Raw genomic sequence first — 23028 nt, 5'->3', positions numbered from 1 at the left:
ATCGGATGAAAATTGAGGATTTAGGAATCTGAAAAAAGTGGTTGACCTTTGGCCTATGTTGACCTTTGGCCTATGTTGACCTTATGACCAATGTTGATTTAAAAAATAGTGGTTGAATTCAGTTCGCTGACATGAAAATCCTATTCAAATTTCAAGTCAATCGGATGAAAATGGAGGATTTTAGAAATTTGAAAAGGTGGTTGACCTTTAGCCTATGTTGACCTTTTAGCCTATGCTGATCTCAAAAATAGTTGGCAGTTGATTTCCGTTAGCCGATATGTAAATCTTATTCAAATTTCAAGTCGATCGGATTAAAATTGAGGATTTTAGAAATTTGAAAAAAAGTGGTTGACCTTTGGCCTATGTTGACCTTTTGACCTTAAATATATAGGATTTTGTCGGACCACAAACTCTCCCATTTGGTGAAGTTTCGTGAAGATCGGTTTCAAATTGTGACCTGTAGGCAAGTATAAGTGAGCGGACAAACAAACACACAAACTGGAGTGATCAATATACTTGCAAAAATTTTTTTTTTTTTTTTTTTTGCCAAGTAACAAACGGACGGACAGACAAACAGACTCAAATGCAATAGCCTCTCCTCAGGGGAGAGTAATAATCTTCCTCCTGTTTCATATATACACATCGTTACAAGTAAATGTTGGATGTTTTCTTTCACAATGTCACGAGATCCTGGAATTTCTCCAACAAAGACATGGGTTTTATGATCACTGGTCGAGCCATTTCAGAGAAAATAGTCGGAAATAATAGCAAGGACTTGCATTACCACTACCGTGGTAAAAACCCTGCTGGAGAGAATACCCCATAGTTATTTGGGCGGTGTATAGACAACAGACCGCTGCCTTGTTTTACAATAAATGGAAAACTTATAGGGAGGGCATTGCGATTTTGAATATTAAAGCTCCAAATAAATCTTTGGCTTCTCAAGATCGCAGGAGTATGAATTTTCAGATTGAAATTGTGGGTGGAGTTATGCGACCTGTCCAACTGTCCGCAATTTTCGCAGATCTGTGCTTACCTTATAGACACCCTTTCTCTCCCTCCCCGGAAAATTTAACCCCTCCCACCTTAAACTTGTTCGGTTTTCATAAGTTTTTAAACACGTCGCCGCATCTTGGAAAAAATGAACTCCACCCACTTTAAACTCGTTCGTTCTTCATGGTTTTCAATTTTTAATCGCTTAATGAGGATGCAACAGAACAAAAGGAACAGTATAAAGGAACAAAAGAATTTCTCTGAAGAGAAAGAAGGGTGATAGACCGTGGTGAAGAAGAAGAACCCAGAGCTCATTTTCATCGTTCTGTCTCATCGGGGACTCCTCTATGGGACGCCACCTGCAACACCTGCAACCCTCTGCCAGGTCACTCCACACACAACAAAACACATTATGGAAGACTGTGCAGTCCCGTCTTCATTAAGGAAAGATCACAATATAACACACGTGAGGAACTGTGGGTCGCTCCTAGGAGAACGTACAGGTACTCTGAGCAGAAAAGTCTTCTTATTGATGGTAAATGTTACTTATTTAATCTCATTTTACTTAATTGTTCTTATTTTTCTATTTAAATTTTTATTTTGTAATTTATCAATGATTTTTGCACTTAAATTTTGTGAGGCTGGAACGTATCTCATTCGCTTACATGTTAGAAACTGTTCGCTGGTTGCGATTTCGCCATTCGCTGACTTTTACAGGAACGTAACCCCCGCGGACGGCGAGGTTTGACTGTATTAATAATAATAATAATAATAATTCATTTATTTTGTATAGCGCTTTTCAAGAAGCCCAAAGGCGCTTAACGTATTAGTCCGATTTCCTCCCCGTTTGCTGCAACCGAATGTTAAACCATCTTCGCGACTGAGAAATGAAATCAGATGTCTACGAGAGTTGAGATAAAGCTCTGAGAGTCAGGAACTAGGCTTTTAGACTTTAGTTTTAAAACTGTATCAAAACTAGAGAATAATAAATATATATATATAACAAAAAAACCATAATTTTTGTGTAGAATGGTGACGTGATAAAAGTGACCACCTCAAGGAGGTGAACACTTCCGTTCGAGCTTTCTTTCTTGCACTTCAACCAGTGATGAAACTGCAATGTTGAAAACAGGCCTTGTCGTTCCCATTTGTGCAGCAGTTTAGACAGAGCACAGCTGCAGGTCAGTGGGTTTCCGTGCAAGTAGAGGCCTGCGCAGAAAGGGAGTGGTAAATCTTTCATTTTCTCAATGGGGAGGTTCTGCAGACGATTGTAAGACAAATCAACAACTCTCAAAGTTTGCGGGCGGTCTTCAGGAGAAAGTAGTACTTTGGGAAAGTCCTGCAGCCGGTTATTGCTCAGATAGAGGCTTCTGAGGTTGTGCAGCTTGTGCATTGACCCAGAAATGCTCTCCAGGTGGTTGTTGTATAGCCAAAGGCTCTCCAGAGAGTCCAACCCTTTGAATATCTGCCACTCAATTGATTTCAATGAATTGGAGGAGAGGTCGAGTAACGTGAGCACCTTAAGGTTCTGAAAAGGCATTCCCTTCAAGGTGGATAAACCACAGTGCCTCAGTTTGAAATAGAGCAGGTATTTTGTATGCAGGAGCCATTTTCTCGTGGAGTTTGGGATGTCTGCATAGCTAAGATCAAGTCTGCGAGTGTAAGGCCAAAGCTTGATGGGAAAAGCTGATCGATTGGCACCACTGCAATCCATCAGCTCACCGGCGCAGAAGCAGTTATGGTGGCAAGATCGCAACCTTAAGGCGGAGGTCCAAGTGCACCAGCCTGGGGTCAACAATAGCAAAGGCAGTAGTAGTAAGGTGTAGAGGAAGAGGCCAAGGTTGGACACCATCCGCCAGCCGTTGTAAGGTAGGACGTACAACATGGTCAGGCTTCCACGGTGCAAACCTGTAACAAAGTACACAATGGTTATAAGGTGTTGAACACATAATACAGTACATAAAACCAAATAGTTGACTTCAGTTGCATCTCGAAAAAAAATTCACATTTATAAAGCCTATTTGGGTAGCTAGCGATAGGCAACTCATTATTTAGTAAAGTTAGGGGGAGTAAGCTAAGAGTTGAATATATAACCAAAATCTGGATATGTTTATGGAGGATAAAGTTGCCATTGTTAAAATACTGTTGTGTCAGCCCTGCGGTTAACACCGCTGGGTGACGAATGGCCATAACGAGTTTAATTCCGAGGTGCATAGCCATATTTTGGCGGTTGGTCCATCGTGCGCGGGTGAAGGAACGAGGTGCTTATCTGAACAAAACACATGGGGTATAACCAGAAACCCACAGAACAAAGAAACACGACACACAATTGAAAATGCAACACAAATGAATTTAATGAAATAAAGCAAAGAATAAAACAAATGCAGAGGTGAATTGAATATTTCCTACGGTGAGTCGTCTCCACTCAGACACACAAAACAGATAAGGGGGGAGATTAAAGAAATAAAATAATGTTCTTTCTCTGTAAACGACCAGCACTCAGCTCTGATCAACGAAGCTTTTAGGAGCTTGATAGTCATTGCTGCGGTGTAGCCACTCGCGCGGGAAGCGCTCCGACAATGGCGCCTAAACCCCGCGTCGAAATGCCCAGGCGTGAAACAAGCAGACAGGATAGCCTCCTTCGCCTTACCTCCACTGACCCTGAAGAGCATCTCGGCCAACAACACCTCCTCCTCTGACGTTGCGAAGGTTCCACACCGCTCTCTCTCTCAGCAGCAACGCACCGAAAAAATATTCCAGCCGCCTCCAAGTAAACCGAGCAACCAATACAAAAGTGAGACGTGCCTTCTTCCTTCTCCAAGCTCTCCTCACCAGCCTGCACAGCAATGGCTGACCCCCCTCTCCAGCACAAAAACCCAAGAGTTCCACAAAGGCTCTGAAAGCTCTCTACACAAGCACACGTGAGCAACAAGTAGCCGAGCCACCCGAAAGACAAAACCAAAGAGTGACCACCCGATACAAAAGCCAAAACGAGAGAGAGAGTCTTCTTCTTCCATTTCTAACCTTCTCGCTCTGACGTCACGCTGTCTAATCGCCCGAGCTCTATTGCATCACTCCATGTCCTCCCGACCAATGACAAAGCTCAGGGTGTGGCCTGTTGTTTACGATCCCTTGGAGGCGTGTTTAGCTGTCGTTCTGGAATGGTCGGCTCTGTCGGTAATTATGGGGCGGTTGGGGGGGGGGTTTACTTGCCGAACGTAATGTCCAGGTACTGTCGGCATTTATGTCGGTTGTTGTGGTTTAATGGAGCGCTCATTGTTATTGTTGTTGTTGTAATTGTAAAAAAAAAATAGGGAAAAATCACAGAAGGCAATCACGTACTGGGAGAACTAGCCTTAAACCCTACGTAGTTAACATAACACCATCCCCCGTGTGGTGACACGTAAACGATCTTAAGCTCACAGTTTTTCTACTTAAATACATCGAGATTGGCTTCCTACTCGCATGCGGTCCATGCTACCCTACACAATTCTATCTCCACTATGGTATTTCATCACCTACCCCCACAAACATAACAATAGGTATACAGAAGAAAAAGCCCCGTCCCCTTTGTAGCAACATTTCTATTTGCGTACATGGTTGAGACTCATGGAAGAGCAAGAGCAGAATGGAAGGGAACAAAATGGAAAGGGGGAAACACCACCAGCAGAGCAGAAGTGAGATTGAGGGGAGGGGAAGAAGGACACGTGGGGGTGGACCAGCTACACACAAGCCAAACGAAACACAGCAAGAAGAGGGTGGGGTCAAGTGGGGATGAAACAAAAAATGTACAAACTAACCGACAAACTAACAAATGAAAAGGTGTGAGGGATAGTGGGGGGGGGGGGGGGAATCACAATAACCTGGAAAAAAGGAATGCTTGGGAATGGGGTCATTTGGGCTAGAAGAGATCATGGGTGTGGGATGACCTAGAATAGTAGTTAACAGCTGTCGTTTAGCCCTGGACGGAAGAATGAGCCTGAACAGACCGGGGATGTTTGGTTTCACAGGGGAGAGAGAAGAGGAACAAATGATCGGAGGTAAGCAGTGAGCATGGATTTTGGGAGTTTAACATGAAGAGGGTTACTGGCAGACCATGTGCACTTTGCAGAAACCTGGGAGGGACAGGAGCAAGAGAGGGCAGAGGGTGCAAGAGGTCCAAAAAGGAGGCAGTAGAATACAGAGAGGCCACTAACCTGTCCGCGATGAAAAGTAACAGGCCGAGACACCTGGCTTCATCACCGGACATTCCCATGATTTTACGGGCCTTGCCTACCACAACATCAAGGACAAGGTGTGACATGTGGGTGCCTGCCCAAAGGGGAGACGAGTACTGCATTAACCTGCACATTAAGGACTTGTAGGTTGTCAAAAGTTCAGACTGGCCAAGGAAAGATCTTGCACAATGAAGGATGCCCAGTCGTCGGCTGGCTTTGGAGGCCATTTTGGAAATATCGTGTGCCCAAGAAAGATCATGGCTGATAGTGAGGCCCAAAAGGTTGAGTGATTTGACCTCTTCAAGTGGTTTGTTTAGGAAGTAGATGGGAAGGTTTACAAGAGAGTTCTTTCAGTGAGACAGAGCGAGTTTGTGGGATATGTTGAGGTTGAAAGGCATATTCCAAGTGTTGGACCAGCTCCTGATAAGTACTATCCTGGTCTGCATATAGGGAAGAGGCTGCTATCTGAACATTGAGAAATGATATGACAAAGGATGGAATCATCAGCAAAGAGATAAGCAGGATTTTCCAGGGAACCAAAGATGAAAGCAAGCTTGTGTGGAGAGATTCCCAGGCAGTATTACTGGAAATCAGGAGAGGTGGAAATGAAAGATCAGTCTTGACGTGAGAAGGCAGCTTGCAGTGCCTGTCAGTCAGATTGAGTGAGCAATCCCAGAGTCTGTGGTGCTGATGTAGCTCTCTGACAATAGCCAGAGAGATGTTGACTCTAACAAGCACATGGTCAGATGAACCTATTGGAGCAGAAGAGTAACAGGACATACTTGTAGGAAAGTTTGTCATTACCAAGTCCAGAAGGGAAGACGTGCCATTGGGATGGATCCGGATCAGAAAGTTAATTGATTAGGTGAGGCCGATGGAGATGCAGAAGTCCTTTGCTACAATGCCATGGCTGGTTGAAGAGGTACCAACACCCAGCCAGTTGGCATGGTGCCAGTTGAAATCACAGCATATGAGGAAGAGAAAGTTTGGAGGGGTGGTTATAAGATGGTCCATGTTAGCAAAGAGCGAGAGTACAGCACACAGACAAACAAGAGGTGTTTGTGGAGGGGAAAGTGCAGCCAAAGGTACCCCTAAGGGTTAGGAGATGGAAGGGTAGTACATGGACAGTGGAAAATGGAGTTTGTGACATAAGCGACAACTCTGCCACCGCAGCCTTCCTGTAAAATTGGAGTGAAGTCCTTTGATTTGCAAAGTTCTAGATTGGCAAAGTCCATAGAATTAGGGATGGGGAAGGCGGTGCTGTTGGCAGGGAAGAGCAAAGAGGGGAGGGGTGAGGTAGTGTGGAGAGGAGGAGCCGTGAGGATGTAGAATTGGACATGGGGTAGGCCTTTATTGGTGTTTCATTTGTATTTTCTCTCTTCCATCAAAAGCTTTTAGCATGATGTTCTGAACATTCCACCATCTCCAATTTGGGATATCGATCATATTGGCCTGAGAAGGCTTTTTTTTCCCCCCAACATCCTGGAAGCATGAAAAAAAAATCGAATTCTGAAGGTGTAGGATACTGTTAAGGTCAGAGATAAAATTCATCAGTTTGGTGTTATCGCGGACAAAAGTACAAATTTTCCATCATTTCTCTGGATTTAGTTCCTTCCCTACATCACCCCCTCCCAGTCAATGATGCCACTTTTCCAACTTCCTTCCCTTGTGTTTTTGACCATCAAGTGCCCCTGAAGCTTCATCCCCGCCACAACGTCTGGCAAGCTTATAGCTGTGCTGGCCTCCCCCCAGCCATTTCCCCTGTGTCTGCATTTGTGCTCGTCACTCTGACAAGCTTGTGTGGCAGGACGTGAGACGAGAGGACTTTGCAACCTGGCAAGGTTGCAAGACAGGATGGTATGTGTTCTAGATTTGCAATGAACAACCACCCTGGCCTTCCCCCCTTCTTCCCAGGCAGGTTATTCTGCAGTGCAGCGTAGAGTTGTAGGGCAAGAACATCAAGCGAAGTCAAGCCTATCTCGTACGCTCCATTGCGAGTTGTGCTGAGAGCGCATGTCTCTGGGGTGTGCACTTACCGAGCGTGCTGTGCCAAAATCGGGAGTCACAGGTTCCTGGCAGAGACTCCCCTGCAGGTATTTTCAACCACATTGGTCGACCTACAGCTTGTGTTTTAAACATGACGCGGCTTTATGTCATACGACTTCTGCTTTTGCCAAGTAAACGAGGGCCGGGAAAGTCAGTGATGAAGAAGCAATTTGAGTCAACATCGGACATTAACGCTTCAGTGCTTTAAGTGCTTGAAACATCTGATTGCAGATCGAATGGAAGATGGATGAGAGTGTAAATGACTTCCACAATTGGGCGTCAACATCATCGTACTCTTCACGGATCGTCGGTGCTGAGGAAGCAGTTTCTTGCTGAGGGTTATGCTGGGTTTTTTTGCCATTGCCTTCCCAGCAAATCAGTCAGTGTTGGAATTTTGTATTTGTTCAGGGTGCTGGCGATAACTTGCCGTATTGGTATTTGTTCAGGTTGCTGGCGATAACTTGCCGTATTGGTATTTGTTCAGGGTGCTGGCGATAACTTGCCGTATTGGTATTTGTTCAGGGTGCTGGCGATAACTTGCCGTATTGGTATTTGTTCAGGGTGCTGGCGATAACTTGCCGTATTGGTATTTGTTCAGGTTGCTGGCGATAACTTGCCGTATTGGTATTTGTTCAGGTTGCTGGCGATAACTTGCCGTATTGGTATTTGTTCAGGTTGCTGGCGATAACTTGCTGTATTGGTATTTGTTCAGGGTGCTGGCGATAACTTGCCGTACTCTGGAAAACTTATCAAAGGATGTTTAAAATCTACCTGGAACACAGATCCTCTTTGATGGATTTCCGTATACTCATGTGCCGTGCTACATATACACTCAGAGCGTCGGTGCTGCTGAAGCAGTTTCCTTGCCTACAGTTACAATTCTGGTTGGGTCGCCACTCTGACACGGGACTACAGGATAGAAATCTGGAATTTGACCAGGTATTTTCAACTCTCCCTACTTACTCTTGGCGGTCGGTAGCTCCCTACTTTCTCTTCGGGAAGGAATTTCCATATGCCAGAAAGGAAATGTTTTTTTCTTACTAATATTTCGCTATTTATTGAAAAGTTTCAAAAAACAAGTTGCCATTTCTTTGACGGATGTAACTTACTGGTTCCTCAAACCTTTTGAATTGAATGGAACAACAAGAAAAGTGAGTGAGTGTGTACTTTGTAGATTGTGTGTGTGTGTGTGTGTGTGTGTGTGTGTGTGTGTGTGTGTGTGTGTGTGTGTGTGTGTGTGTGTGTGTGTAGATTTCTTAAGCGGTGAAGAAGAACCTTTCTAACCCACCGTGTTTAATTATAAAAGGTTCTAAAGTGTAATTATAGAGGGTTCTAAATGTTAATTCTAAAGGGTAATTCTAATGGCTCTGAACCAAGCGCAATTCTAATGGGTAATTCTAATGGGTTCTAAAGGGATCTAACGTGTAATTCTAATGGGTTCTAAAAGGATCTAACGTGTAATTCTAGAGGGTTCTAAAGAATAATTATAAAGGGTTCTAAAGTGTAATTCTAATGGGTTCTAAAAGGATCTGATGTGTAATTCTAGAGGGTTCTAAAGAATAATTCTAAAGGGTTCTAAAGTGTAATTGTAATGGGTTCTAAAAGGATCTAACGTGTAATTCTAGATAGTTCTAAAGGGTAATTCTCAAGGGATCAAAAAGTGTAATTCCAATGGGTAATTCTAATGGCGGGGGGGGGGGGGGGAGGCATGAAATATGTAACAATTTTTTGGGGATTTGACCCCGATTCATGCCCCAGGTGGTGTGGACTTGAGGTAATAGGTATCAAACCCAGAAAATTTTTCTTTGACTCAAAATTTGATATTGGGTTTTTCTGGATAGAACTTTTTGCCATCTTTCAACTTTGCTTTAGGTGGGAAGCATGGGGGTATACGATGACACACCATCGACTTCACTCTAGTGCGCATTCGTCCAGGCCACCTTGTGAGCCTCGGTCATCATCATCATCATTATAATAATTATAAAGCCGTTTCTAACCAATGACTGACTCATTGATTTGAAATTTTGCACACTGATGCAACTCAAAACCAATATTCCAGGGAAAAAATCATAAAACCGTCGGAAAATGTCCATAAACAAAACTATTAGTAAACAAAAGTCCGTTAGTGCAGCCTTGCTCTGCCCATGGAGCGTCATGTGACCGAAGACAATGGGACATCATGTGATTTTGTAGAGCACAACACAATGGGAGCTGGAATTTTTTGACTCTATGGCGGTATGATTAGAGAAGTGTCGGTGGGTTTTTGTCATTTACTGACGATGTACAGTGAGTGGGAGGATATTGTTTACAGACTGGCAATTGGTACAGTGCATATTTTAAGCACAGAGGTTTTGTGTGTCGTGTCACCACATTTGCGAGCCGCTATCTTGGAGTACAAGTAAAAACGCAAAATCCACATGAGCTGCACAATTGTGTTTGAATTTGTTAAAATTGTGAACGTTTGCATTGAATTTTCTTGTGGTAATCGTGCTGATAGGGAGGATTCATTGTCATGTCATAAATTGCCTACAAGTAACAAGGTAAATATTTTGATACAGAGACTTGATTGACTTCGAGTTATGAGGGGCGTTCAAAGAGGGATTCGGAATGAGATCCCCACAGTAATTCAAGAAATGGCAAATTTTTAAAAAGTATTTCAAAGTAAGGGGGTTTGTGTGTGTGTGTGTGTGTGTGTGTGTGTGTGTGTGTGTGTGTGTATGTATGTGTATGTATATGTATATGTGTGTGTGTATATGTATATGTGTGTGTATATGTGCACGTGTGTGTGTATATATATGTATGTGTGTGTGTATGTGTGTGTGTGTGTGTGTGTGTGTGTGTGTGTGTGTGTGTGTGTGTATGTATGTGTGTGTATATGTACACTACCGGTCAAGAGTTTTAGAACACCTCAATTTTTCCAGTTTTTATTGAAATTTAAGCAATTCAAGTTCAGTGAATAACCTGAAATGGTACAAAGGTAAGCAGTAAATTGCTCAAGGTTTAAAAAAAAGTTTAGGTTAGCAAAAACGGGAAAATAATGTAAACTGCACAGTTATATTGTAAAAAAAAAAAAGGCCTTCTTCAGGGAACAAGTACTGCAATGGGTTAAGAACTTACAGCTGTTCTGCAGCAATGTAAGTAAATTAAACCTTGAAAGTTGATGCAAACAATTCCTACAGGTGTTCCAACCTCTGCTGATTACTTGATTACAAACCCCCTGTCTGTATAAAAGCAGTGTTGAAACAGACTGTTATTACACCCTCTGAAGCATTATTTGGACAATATTTCACTGCAGGAAGTAGTATATTGGAAACTGGAGGAAACTTTGACAAGAAGAGGTCTGGCAGACCCAAAGCCACAACAGAATCAGAAGACAAGTTTCTGAGAGTCAACAGCTTGCGTGATAGGCGGCTCACAGGACAACAGCTTCAAGCACAGCTTAACACTGGTCGAAGTAAGCAAGTCTCAGTTTCAACTGTGAAGAAAAGACTACGAGCTGCAGGTTTGACAGGTCGAGTGGCAGTTAGAAAGCCATTGCTAAGATGGCAAAATAAGAAAAAGAGGCTTGCCTGGGCCATGAAGCACCGCCAGTGGACTACTGAAGACTGGAAGAAGGTCTTATGGACCAATGAATCAAAATTTGAAATCTTTGGTTCATCACGCAGGGTTTTTGTACGCCGTCGAGTAGGCGAAAGGATGGTTCCTCAGTGTGTGACACCAACTATCAGACATGGAGGAGGAAGCGTGATGGTCTGGGGCTCTTTGCTGGATCCAGAGTCGGCGACTTGCACAGAGTGACTGGCACCTGAACCAAAAGGGCTACCACAGCATTTTGCAGCGCCATGCAATACCCTCTGGTATACGCCTAGTTGGTCAGGGGTTCATCCTACAGCAAGATAATGACCCTAAACCCACCTCCAGGCTATGTCAAAACTACCTTCGAGGAAAAGAACAAGACGGTAGGCTTCAAAGCATGGAATGGCCAGCACAGTCTCCAGACTTAAACTCCATCGAGCTGCTTTGGGAAGAACTGGACAGAAGTGTGAAAGCAAAGCAACCTACAAGTGCAACACATTTGTGGGAACTTCTGCAACAGTGTTGGGAAGAACTTCCCAAACAATATTTGATTTCCATTGTAGAAAGAATGCCACGAGTGTGTTCGGCGGTTATATCTGCAAAAGGTGGCGACTTTGCTGTCAAAAATTTAAATTAAATTTTGTTAAACAAAATGATTCTATGATTTCTTTTTTATCTCCAATTGTTTATTTGTACGTGTATGTGTGTGTATATATGTATGTGTGTGTGTATGTGTATGTATGTGTGTGTATATATGTTTGTGTATATGTATGTGTGTGTGTGTGTGTGTATATATATTATGTTTGTATATATATTGTCGTGTGACTGACTACCCTTGGTGAATACCTTAGGGTAGCACGAAAGGCCATACGATCTTTAACTCCGAAGCGTTCAGTTCAAAATATGGCGGAGTTAATACACGTGGGGGGAGGGGGGAGGGGGATGGGGTAGGAGGAGGAGGAGGATGCTGAAGAGCACTTACAGTGCATTCAGAAAGTATTCAGACCCCTTCACTTTTTTCACATTTTGTTATGTTGCAACCTTATGCTGAAATCGTTTAAATTCATTTTTTCCCTCATCAACCTAACTCAATACCCCATAATGACAAAGAGAAAACAGGATTTTAGAAAGTTTTGCAAATTCATTAAAAAGAAAAAACTGAAATATCACATTGACATAAGTATTCAGACCCTTTGCTATGACACTTGAAATATAGCTCAGGTGCCTCCCATTTCTCTTGATCATCTTTGAGATGTTTCTACAGTCTACACATTGATTGGAGTCCACCTGTGGTAAATTCAATTGATTGGACATGATTTGGAAAGGCACACACCTGTCTATATAAGGTCTCACAGCTGGCAATGCATATCAGAGCAAAAACCAAGCCATGAGGTCGAAGGAACTGCCTGCAGAGCTCAGAGACAGGATTGTGTCGAGGCACAGATCTGGGGAAGCCTACAAAAAAATTTCTGCTGCATTGAAGGTTCCCAAGAGCACAGTGGCCTCCATAATTCTTAAATGGAAGAAGTTTGGAACAACCAGGACTCTTCCGAGAGCTGGCCGCCCGGCCAAACTGAGCAATCGGGGGAGAAGGGCCTTGGTAAGAGAGGTGACCAAGAACCCGATGGTCACTCTGGCTGAGTTCCAGAGATCCTGTGTGGAGGTGGGAGAAACTTCCAGAAGGACAGCCATCACTGCAACACTCCACCGATCTGGGCTTTATGGCAGAGTGGCCAAACGGAAGCCTCTCCTCAGTGAAAGACACATGAAAGCCGACAGAATCTTGTTTCTCACAGTCTGAGAGTCCTTTAGGTGCTTTTTTGTAAACTCCAAGCGGGCTTTCACGTGTCTTTCACTGAGGAGAGGCTTCCGTCTGGCCACTCTGCTATAAAGCCCACATCGGTGGAGTGTTGCAGTGATGGTTGTCCTTCTGGAAGTTTCTCCCACCTCCACACAGGATCTCTGCAGCTCAGCCAGAGTGACCATCGGGTTCTTGTTCACCTCTCTTACCAAGGCCCTTCTCCCCCGATTGCTCAGTTTGGCCAGGCGGCCAGCTCTCGGAAGAGTCCTGGTTGTTCCAAACTTCTTCCATTTAAGAAGTATGGAGGCCACTGTGCTCTTGGGAACCTTCAATGCAGCAGAGATTTTTTTGCAGGCTTCCCCAGATCTGTGCCTCCACACAATCCTGTCTCTGAGCTCTGCAAGCAGTTCCTTCGACCTCATGACTTGGTTTTTGCTCTGATATGCATTGTCAGCTGACAGACCTTATATAGACAGGTGTGTGCCTTTCCAAATCATGTCCAATCAATTGAATTTACCACAGGTGGACTCCAATCAAGATGTAGAAACATCTCCAAGATGATCAAGAGAAATGGGAGACCTGAGGTAAATTTCAAGTGTCTTAGCAAAGGGTATGAATACTTATGTCAGTGATATTTCAGTTTTTTATTTTTAATAAATTTGCAAAACTTTATAAAATCCTGTTTTCTCTTTGTCATTATGGGGTATTGAGTTTAGATTGATGAGGGAAAAAAGATGAATTTAAACGATTTCAGCATAAGGCTGCAACATAACAATATGTGAAAAAAGTGAAGGGGTCTGAATACTTTCTGAATGCACTGTACCTGAACGGATCCCACCGGCAGTCCTCAAACCCACAAAAAATGACTCAACCGAAAACGGATTTGAAGTGTCCAAAAATACCGGCTTTATTAAAAGAAATGCCGGTAATGCAAAATAAATACACAGTCAAATAAATTCCTAAATTGGGATGTCCCCACAACAGACACAAACAGACGAGGGATAAAATTAATGTTGGATAAAATTAAGGTGTGTGGTTATTGAATGCACTTAGCTCTGATAGCTGTTGCGTCTCGCCAGGAATGGTCCAAGCCCCGGACGTGAAACAGGCCTTCCACGCGAATCGAACGGCCCGCGTGCAGCTCGCCCCCCCAGCCGTGCCTGTCTTCATCGTCCTTGGTGTGAAACTGCAGCCCTCGGTCCGCGGCTCTTCCGCCCCACGACCACCAGCCCCATGCCGGAACACGGCTGCCCGCGATGAAGCCTCCCCGTGCAGAGGGCAAAACCCAACCATCCGCTATCGCTTTTGGAACGAGAGGCGCAAGAGGGAATGTTCGCTCTCAATGCCCAGATGAACAGGCGAACAGGACAACGAGGAGGAGATGCCGGCACAACCATTATCGCCCGACCCAAAACCTCGAGAAGGGGGGAGGAGAGGAGCAATCACGACCGTTCGCTATGGCATCCAAAACGAGAAGCGGAGATGTCCGCCGCTCCAACTATTTTACATGCCGCTCTCTGACGTCATCGGTCGTACTTCACCAATCAGAGTGTCCTTACCAGTCAATCAAAACCCTGACCACTCACTGCCCTTCTGGTCGTGGCCCCACGGACCAGCCTGCTTCGATGTTGCTATCCAAGTTGGGGCTGTCAGTGGCAGCGCTGAATGTCCTGGCTTCCGGTATGTTTTTATTAGGGCGTTTAAATGTGGGATTCTAGCCCTATGTGTCTACGGTGTGGTGCCAAACGGGACAAAGGAATAAATACAGAGGTAACGACCCCCAGGGGATTTATTAACATAATCCCTAAGCTAATTCGCACAAGAGCCACCCTTCGTATGGCCACACGTAACACTTAATCCGAACACACAACCTACCGGATCCCTACTTATAACATGGTGGTTCTTCTTCACGACAATCGAGCCTGCTAATTTATGCAAATCTACCTGAACTAAAGTAATCACTGCCTACCCCCTACAAATATAACAATATGTACGTGTGTGTGTGTGTGTGTGTGTGTGTGTGTGTATATGTGTGTATGTGTGTGTGTGTGTGTGTGTGTGTGTGTGTATGTGTGTGTGTGTGTGTGTGTGTGTGTGTGTGTGTGTGTGTGTGCGTGTGTGTGTGTCAGTTGCTTACAAGATTCTCAGTTTAAGTGAAGGACCTATTTTGAGTTTTATAATTAAAATAAAGTTGAATTTGGGGTGTTGTGAAATTAACATCATTTATCGCAGTCCTTGAAATGATAATATTATGTTTTCAGAACAGCCATTAGAGAATAGAATGTGGAATGCAACCCAGGATTTCTCTTGTATCACACCATTATTGAGTTCTCTGTTAAGCAGTTCGGTTTCTCTTTAGCGATGGGAAAGGCTTTTATGGATGTTTAATTGACCATCGTTAACGATTCTCTGTCAACGGACCTGTTTACCTGTCTTTGTGGTAAAATATTGACCCCATTAGCATTGGCTCGGAAATGATGTCTAATAATGGCTCAACCCGAGCACGTCCGGCTCATCCAGTTCTTTATTCAACGAACCGCAACCTCAACCTGCCCGAGTTGAGAAAATCATTTCGTTGAGAGGAACATTCATTCCACAGTAAACCCAGCTGGGATAACTACAAGGAAATTTGACATTGGAGTAGGCCATTCGGCCCATCAAACATCATGTTTCTATACCAGGTGGGACCTTGTATAGAAAGGTGTGTTTCTTTCTGATATCATGTCCAATCAATTGAATTGGACACAAAGGGACTCCAATAAAATGATGGAGGCATCTCAAGGATGATTCAAGGAAATTGGATGCACCTGAGTTCAATTTGGAGTGTCATAGCAAAGGGGTTGAATACTTATTGACTCAAGATATTTCTGCTTTTCATTTTAATTAATTTTGTTTCAAAAAAAATCTTTTTAAAATACCACTTTTACATTATGGTGTATTACGTGTAGATCGGTGACAAAATAAATCTCAATTTAATCCATTTTAAATTCAGGCTGCAACACAACAAAATGTGAAAAAGGTCAAGGGGTGTGAATACTTTCTGAAGGCACTGTATAGTTTATGCCCCTACAAATACAACCTAAAACCCTGTTGGCTTTACTTATAACTGTCTGCCACTGTGCTTGTTTGTGCTACTGTGTCTGCTTACCACCTGTATCTATTACCACCCCGAGGTCCTTCTCCTATATGATGCGCTCCAAGATTGCCCCTTGCATCATGTAATCTCTATTTTCATTATTCTTTCCCATCCCCAGCACTTCTGCATCTCCCAATATTTTACCCAATCTATGCAAGTATCTAGATTTTCCTGAATCTGATCACCTCACTCTCTACTACCTACCTTACGTCCAAGCTTATTGTCATCTGCAAATTTGGAAAGCCTACTCTTAACCCCACTGTCCAAATCATTGATGTAGATTATGAATATTAATGGTCTGAGTACTGACCCGAGGCACACCACTACTTACATCATCCCAGCTCGACATCCTCCCACTCACAGCCACTCTCTGTTTCCGATCACAAATCCAGTTTCCAATCGAGTTAGCTACCTGACCAGCCACTCCACAAACCCTCACATTGATTATGCAGTACCCTATCAAATGCGGATCAATGCCTTATCAAATGTAAACACCACTCCTTCCTGTGGTACCTTATCAAATGCCTTCTTAAGTCTAGATATACTACATCCACAGCCTTTCCCTCATCCATGCACATGCCCAACTATTTCACAAATTTTTGGCCAAATCCGTCCATAACCTTTTCAGATATCGTGCTATATTTTGTTTTTGGCCCGATCTCTCAATAGTGAAGATTCACTTTAAAAAATTCTCGGATCAGGATTCGAATCCACCCAAATCATCAATTGGTCCCTGGCACACACCCAACCTGTCCACCAAGTTTTGTACGAATCCATCAATAACTTTTTGAGATATTATGCTCACAGATAGACAAACAGACAAAGACAGATGGACAGACAAACAAGGGTTAAAACATAACCTCCGTCCACCTACGGTGTCGGAGGTAAATATCCTTGAGGAATATAAATAAGACGAGTATTGAATTGATAACAGAACTGGCATAAGACTCAGGTGCCATTGTCAATCCATCCCCAGGTGTCCTTCACAAAGAGAAAATAGTCACTTTTGAAATCCGGACTTAAAGGATATATTGCAGGAAGAAAACCTTTTCTGAGACAGGTGTACAAGATTAAAAGGATAAAATATACATAAGAACACAGAAATTGGTCAAAGGTTCTTTGGACAGGTGATTCAAAGTTTGTTATTTGGTTCCGCCATCCCCTCGTATGGATGTTAAACTGGACGTTCCATCTGCGGGCATTAGTTGGTTGGCATTGACGATCCCAAGGTGTCCTTCGCAAAGACAAGACGAGCTATTGCCGGTCCCATGGCAAAATTCCAAATTCCTGTCGTAACTTACATGGGCCACTGCATCAATGGGATCACTGAGCCCCTGCAATAACCGACGCTAAAACCACAGGTAGCGACTGCATAGAACGAACCTTTGCATCCAGAAATGATGCTCATGGAACAGTTGGATGACGTAGTGTGATGTGTGACAGAGCAACCCAAAAGGTGTGGGCAACGTTGCAAGTGGACAAAGAGGTGGGATCAGTGAGAATACATATATAACATGTGGAAGGATGTTAGGGACAAGACAACTCTGGTGGCCACCATGTTAAAGGATTTTATGAAAGGACAAAGGATTAGTAGGGTCATATCCAGGACTCCCGTGACCACGGAGAGCATAAGTTCGTTTGAGGATGGATTTTGGTACTTTGGGGTATTTTTAAAAAATGAGCTCCTGTGCCCCTCCCAAAAGTGTGGGCTAACTCCACCAGAGGGCAAAATCCAAAAATGGCCGCTGGCGGCCATCTTGGAAATTACACAATTACATATCTCTTGAGTAAAATAACTTACAGACATGAAATAAGTGTCGTTTTTTACTAATTTAATGACCAGGAGTCCATTCCAGTGGTTATTTTTTCATTTCATGGTCATCTTCAATGTGAAATCCAAGATGGCCGCCAACAGCCATATTGAATATATGAATATTTCGCATTTTCCAAATCAGTTAACGTAGGAAGACGATTAATGTATTGTTTTCAAGTAATTATATGGCGGGAAATTCATTCCCGGTGTTACCGACTTGGAGGTCATCTTCAGCATGAAAACTAAAATGGCCGCCAGTGGCCATCTTGGAAATTAAAAAAAAATACATAAATCTTGAGTAAATTAACATACAGGCATGAATTAATTATGAAGTGTTTTTTTTACTACAAATTAATTCCAGGTGTTACTTGCCCATTTTGAGGTCATCGTCAGATCTGAAAATATGATCTAGGTTGTTTCTAACTCGTTTTTATGGTCATTTATGCAGCTCATTCAATTTTGAAAAGAATATAATATGTTCAGCATTAATCCAAAATGGCCACCAATCTGAGAGTTATTTACTGTTGGATTGAAGCATCTTTAATTTTGTCACCCAATCTGACGATGACAATACTTGAATTTAACAGCCATCATGGTAATGCACGCAAGCTGTTTGTTCCTACATTGTATATATCACCTTACTGATCATTTTAATCCGAGAAGAGTACAACCAATGTTTCAAATTTCAATATTTAAAGAGTTTTATGCATCGCTTTCAGATTCAAAAGTGTCATCTGATGTTTCTGAGTCACTGTCCGTTTCACAAGACGATTTTCCATCAGAATCAGAGTCGATTCCACTGCTAACAGAATGAACAACAACAACAACAACAACATGCATTTAAGGCCATTTTCCCTGCTAGAGCGGGGGTTAGCCCTGCGGTCCCCATGACAATCTTCTCCATTTTGCCCTATTTTCTGCATCTCTCCTTGTTAACCCCCTTGCCCGCATTTCTTCTTCCACCATCTTTAGCCAAGTCTTTCTCGGTCTTCCCCGTCTTCTACTTCCTTCTACATTCATTTCCATCACTCTTCTCAACCAGTCACTTTCATCCTTCTTCAACACATGACCAAACCATCTCAACCTGTTCCTCTTTACAGCATCAATCACAGGCTCTATTCCCATCATCTTTCGCAATTCATCATTTGTCTTCCTCTCTCTCAACGATACTCCGCACATCCGTCGAACCATTCGCATTTCCACACTTTCCAACCTTCGTTGCTGCTCTACGTTCATTACCCATGTCTCGCTCCCATAAATCATAACACTTCTCACACATGCAGCATACACCTTTCCCTTCAGCTTCAGCGACACTCTCCTCCTCATCAGCACGCCACTCAGTTCCCGAAACTTCTTCCATGCACATCTCACTCGAGCAACCGTTGCCGAGTCTGATCCACCTTCTCCATTCAGCATGTCTCCGAGGTAGCAAAATGTTTTCACACCTTCCAGCTTCACGCCATCTCCAAGATCCAACTCAACATTTCCTCCATCTGCAGCTCCCTCTGTGCACACCTTACATTTGAATGTAGCTGCCACACTGGTAAATGACCCTCTCAGACCACTACATTTTTGATGAACCCACTCAGCGCACATTGTACATTGAATGGAGTTCACTCCGACACCCTTCCTGCACACAGCACACGGCCACTTCCCAGTTCTTTCCACCTCACCACATGCTTTACCACTTGCCATCAACTTCGTCTTTCCGATATTCACCTTCAGACCTTTTGTCTCCATACATTCCTTCCACTTGTTCATCTTTTCCTTCAGTCCATCCATACTTTCTGCAATCAACACCAGATCATCTGCATACAACAACTCCCATGGTAAACCCTCCTTTACGTTCTGAGCCAGCACCTCCATCACAGCTACAAATAGTAGTGGACTTAGTACCAACCCCTGATGCACTCCCACCTTCACCTCAAACTCACCACTGTTCCCGTCCTTCGTCCTTACAGCTGTGCGCGCTCTTTTGTACATTGCCATCACTACTCTGATCAACCATTCCTCCACTCCTAACTTCCTCAATGCCCATGTCAATACTTTGCGTGGAACCCTATCGAATGCTTTCTCCAGATCAACAAACCCAAGAAACAACTTCTTCCTCTTCTCCATGTACTTCTCCTGCAACTGCCTCACAATGAAAAGCACATCTGTCGTTCCTCTTCCTGGCATAAATCCAAACTGCATTTCGTCGATCTTCACTTTCTTCCTTATCCTCCTCTCCAACACCCTTTCCAATACCTTCATTCCATGCTCCAATAACTTTATCGCTCGGTACGAGCCACACTCCAGAGGGTCACCTTTCCCCTTGTATGCTAACAGAATGAACAGATCGAGCTAAAGCTAGTGGTAGTGCTGGTTGAGTGTATCTTACAGGACGACACTTACCATCTACCAGGTGCCAGCCATGCTGCAGAGGAGACGGATGTTCCTTCAATTCAAAATGCCGTTGAATATATGTCAGGTAGTTGGCTCGAAGCAGGTGATGTGTCAGACTATCATCATCAGGGGGAAGGCGAATGGTGCATTTCTTTTTAAGACTTTTCCACTTCAGAGCTCGAGCCTGACCTGCACTTGTGCTTTTCTTGTCGCCATACATGTACTTTAGAACAAAGGCCTTCAGATCTGAGAGGACCTCAGCTTTGAGTGGCAGGCTCTCGTCGCATCTCTGAAGAAGTTGTCTGGCTTCTGGGTCTGATACCTTATCAACTACAAACTTCTTACCATGTCCATAGAAGCCAGAGTTACTGTCACAACCGCTAATGACATGCAGAGGAATGATGACATCTGCAATGTCTTTATCACAAAATGCCTTGCAGGAGAGATTATCTTGCTTTCTCCTTATTCACAACAACAATGGAACGTGATGGGAGACATATGCCACCTGGACATATATATCGGTGTCCTGACAGTCAATGATGACGGGATCCTGATAACCTTGTGTCCGAAATGTGGTATATGTTGATATTAGGATTGTATCGGCTTCTGAGTGTCTGAAGTGGAATGCATCCAGGACCTCGCCAGACAGTAGATTGCTGCAACGTGTTCCAACGGAGTATACCACTTCTCTCTCACGATCAGAAGCAGCTTTGCAGAATGCATCTTTGATGAAGTGTTGGAGTCGGATTTTATTACTGGATTTGCTGAGCTGAGACTGGAAATCGCCGGCTGATGGGAATGGCTCATCAGTTTTCATAAATACATTTGGAACCGCTCCGGTTTTCTTTCTGCTGTCCCTCTCATCATCCTTGACTGATTCAGGGTGATCAGATGGATCGTTGATGCAAAATATCTGTGCAGCTGTAGGATGTCGACTCATGAACATGATGAACAGATGAACAGAACAGATGAACAACTTTGTTAGCGTAGTCACTCCAGGTGTAGCAGGTACCGTCCTGTTTCTCTCGGTCCTCAACAGTTGGTGTAGCCATGCGCCATATCATTCCCATATCCACCACAGCTGTGTAAGTGGTTGTAATGTTGGTAGACTGCAATGAGAACTTCTCAACAAGCTTGCTCTTCTGTATTTTTAGGTATGTACCGTTGACTGAAAATGGGGAGGCATTCATCAGTGACATGATGCTCCAGGATAGTTGGTAAATCAACAAGACCACCTTTTTCTGCAAGGCTGATGACAGCTGCCATCGCTTTACCCTCCATTTCTCCCGCTCGCACTTTAAGATTCTCACCAGATGGTTTGGAGATTGCCATACCAGCAAAATTGAGCCGGGAGTTTCTCTTGATGAGGTCGTGGATGGAGGCTTTCTTTGAGTAGACTCTGTTTTGGAGGAAGTCCTCTACCTTGGTTTTGCCATCATGGTGAGCAGTCTTGAGGTCATTAACCAGCTCATCTGAGGCATGGATGCCAGATTGTAGGGTGCGGAGTGTTGGCAGAGAGAGATCGTAGGGATTGCAATCAAATTCATCAAAGCATGCAATCAAATCTTGAACAGCCTGCTCATCAATCCGTACACGAGTTGGTGCACATTCTGAGTGTTTCTGCTTCTGTTGATTGGAATGTGCATGCCGCTGCGCGCTCGCTCTGATACGCTGATCCTGCTTTGTTCACTATATGCAGATTTTCGCTTTTCAGCTTGCTGGAGCTTTCTCTTGCTTGAAATAGTCTTCCTGATCAATATGATCACCACATTGCAACACACATTGAGGAGGGCGGTTGCTACTTCTGCTACTGCTTGATTCTTCAGACATGTTCGTCTGAACTCAGTTAATTCTGTTATTCAACAAATAGTTGGGATGTGATGTGATGACTGATCAGTTGTAGTGGCAGTCGGTGGTCTTTTGCGAGCAGAAATCCAATGATCCTGTGACAAAATAAACAGCATAATTACAAATAGTAAAAAGCTACCAAATTTCGGAAGGTGGGACATATTCAAATACTCAATATGGCCGTTGGCAGCCATCTTGAATTTCATGTTAAAGATTACCACAAAATGAGAAAATAATCACTGAAATTGAATCCTGGTCATAAAAATTTTAAAACACTTCATAATTCATGCCTGTATGTTAATTTACTCAAGATTTATGTATTTCTTTATATTTCCAAGATGGCCGCTGGCGGCCATTTTGGTTTTCATGCTGAAGATGACCTCCAAGTCGGTAACACCGGGAATGAATTTCCCACCATATAATTACTTGAAAACAATACATTAATCGTCTTCCTACGTTAACTGGTTTGGAAGATGTGAAATATTCATATATTCAATATGGCTGTTGGCGGCCATCTTGGATTTCACATTGAAGACCATGAAATGAAAAAATTACCACTGGAATGGACTCCTGGTCATTAAATTAGTCAAAAACGACACTTATTTCATGTCTGGAAGTTATTTTACTCAAGAGATATGTAATTGCGTAATTTCCAAGATGGCCGCCAGCGGCCATTTTGGATTTTGCCCGATGGTGAAGTTAGCCCACACTTTTGGGAGGGGCACAGGAGCTCATTTTTTTCTAAATACCCCAAAGTACCAAAATCCATCCTCAAACGAACTTATGCCCTCCATGGTCACGGGAGTCCTGGATATGACCCCACTAGATTGGACAGACTCAAGTTAATTCCAATAATGAGAGAAAGAGGAAACAAAGAAGAAGAGGTAAGAGGTAATCCTGCCTTCATTGTTTTTGCAGGGAACGTAACAGAGTTTATGTTACTGGATGAACCTGCGTGAGCTGATTGTGCGTGCGGGGGGGGGGGGGGTTGGGGGGGGCTGAAGGTGAGGACCACGAGACCACCACCTGTCAAGAAGATGCTGTGGTTCCAAGAGATGTTTATTATACCATTGGGATCTTATAGTGTAACAGCATAGCAAACCTGTTGTGCATTTTGTGATACAAGCACCAAATTTGGCACAAATGTACATTAATATGTTGCGAACATTTTCAGATACTAGGGCATGCCCGTACTATATATATATCTAAAATT

General features: G+C 43.4%; 1 protein-coding gene across 1 annotated transcript in view; it reads right to left on the bottom strand.

Moving 5' to 3' along the window:
* The window catches only part of LOC137436250 (amphoterin-induced protein 2-like), a 29004-nt gene that overhangs the window by 2484 nt on the left and 3492 nt on the right, over positions 1 to 23028 (bottom strand). The window contains exon 3 of the mRNA XM_068129973.2: positions 2048 to 2901. Coding sequence (XP_067986074.2) covers positions 2048 to 2878 — 831 coding nt within the window. The 5' untranslated portion in view covers positions 2879 to 2901. The remainder of the gene's footprint in view (positions 1 to 2047; positions 2902 to 23028) is intronic.

The sequence above is a fragment of the Myxine glutinosa genome, chromosome 11 (genome assembly GCF_964187855.1).
Source record: "Myxine glutinosa chromosome 11, kmMyxGlut1.1, whole genome shotgun sequence".
NCBI classification, from domain to species: Eukaryota; Metazoa; Chordata; class Myxini; order Myxiniformes; family Myxinidae; genus Myxine; species Myxine glutinosa.
The sequence above is the reverse complement of the archived record's forward strand: the minus strand, read 5'-3'. Positions and strand labels throughout refer to the sequence as shown.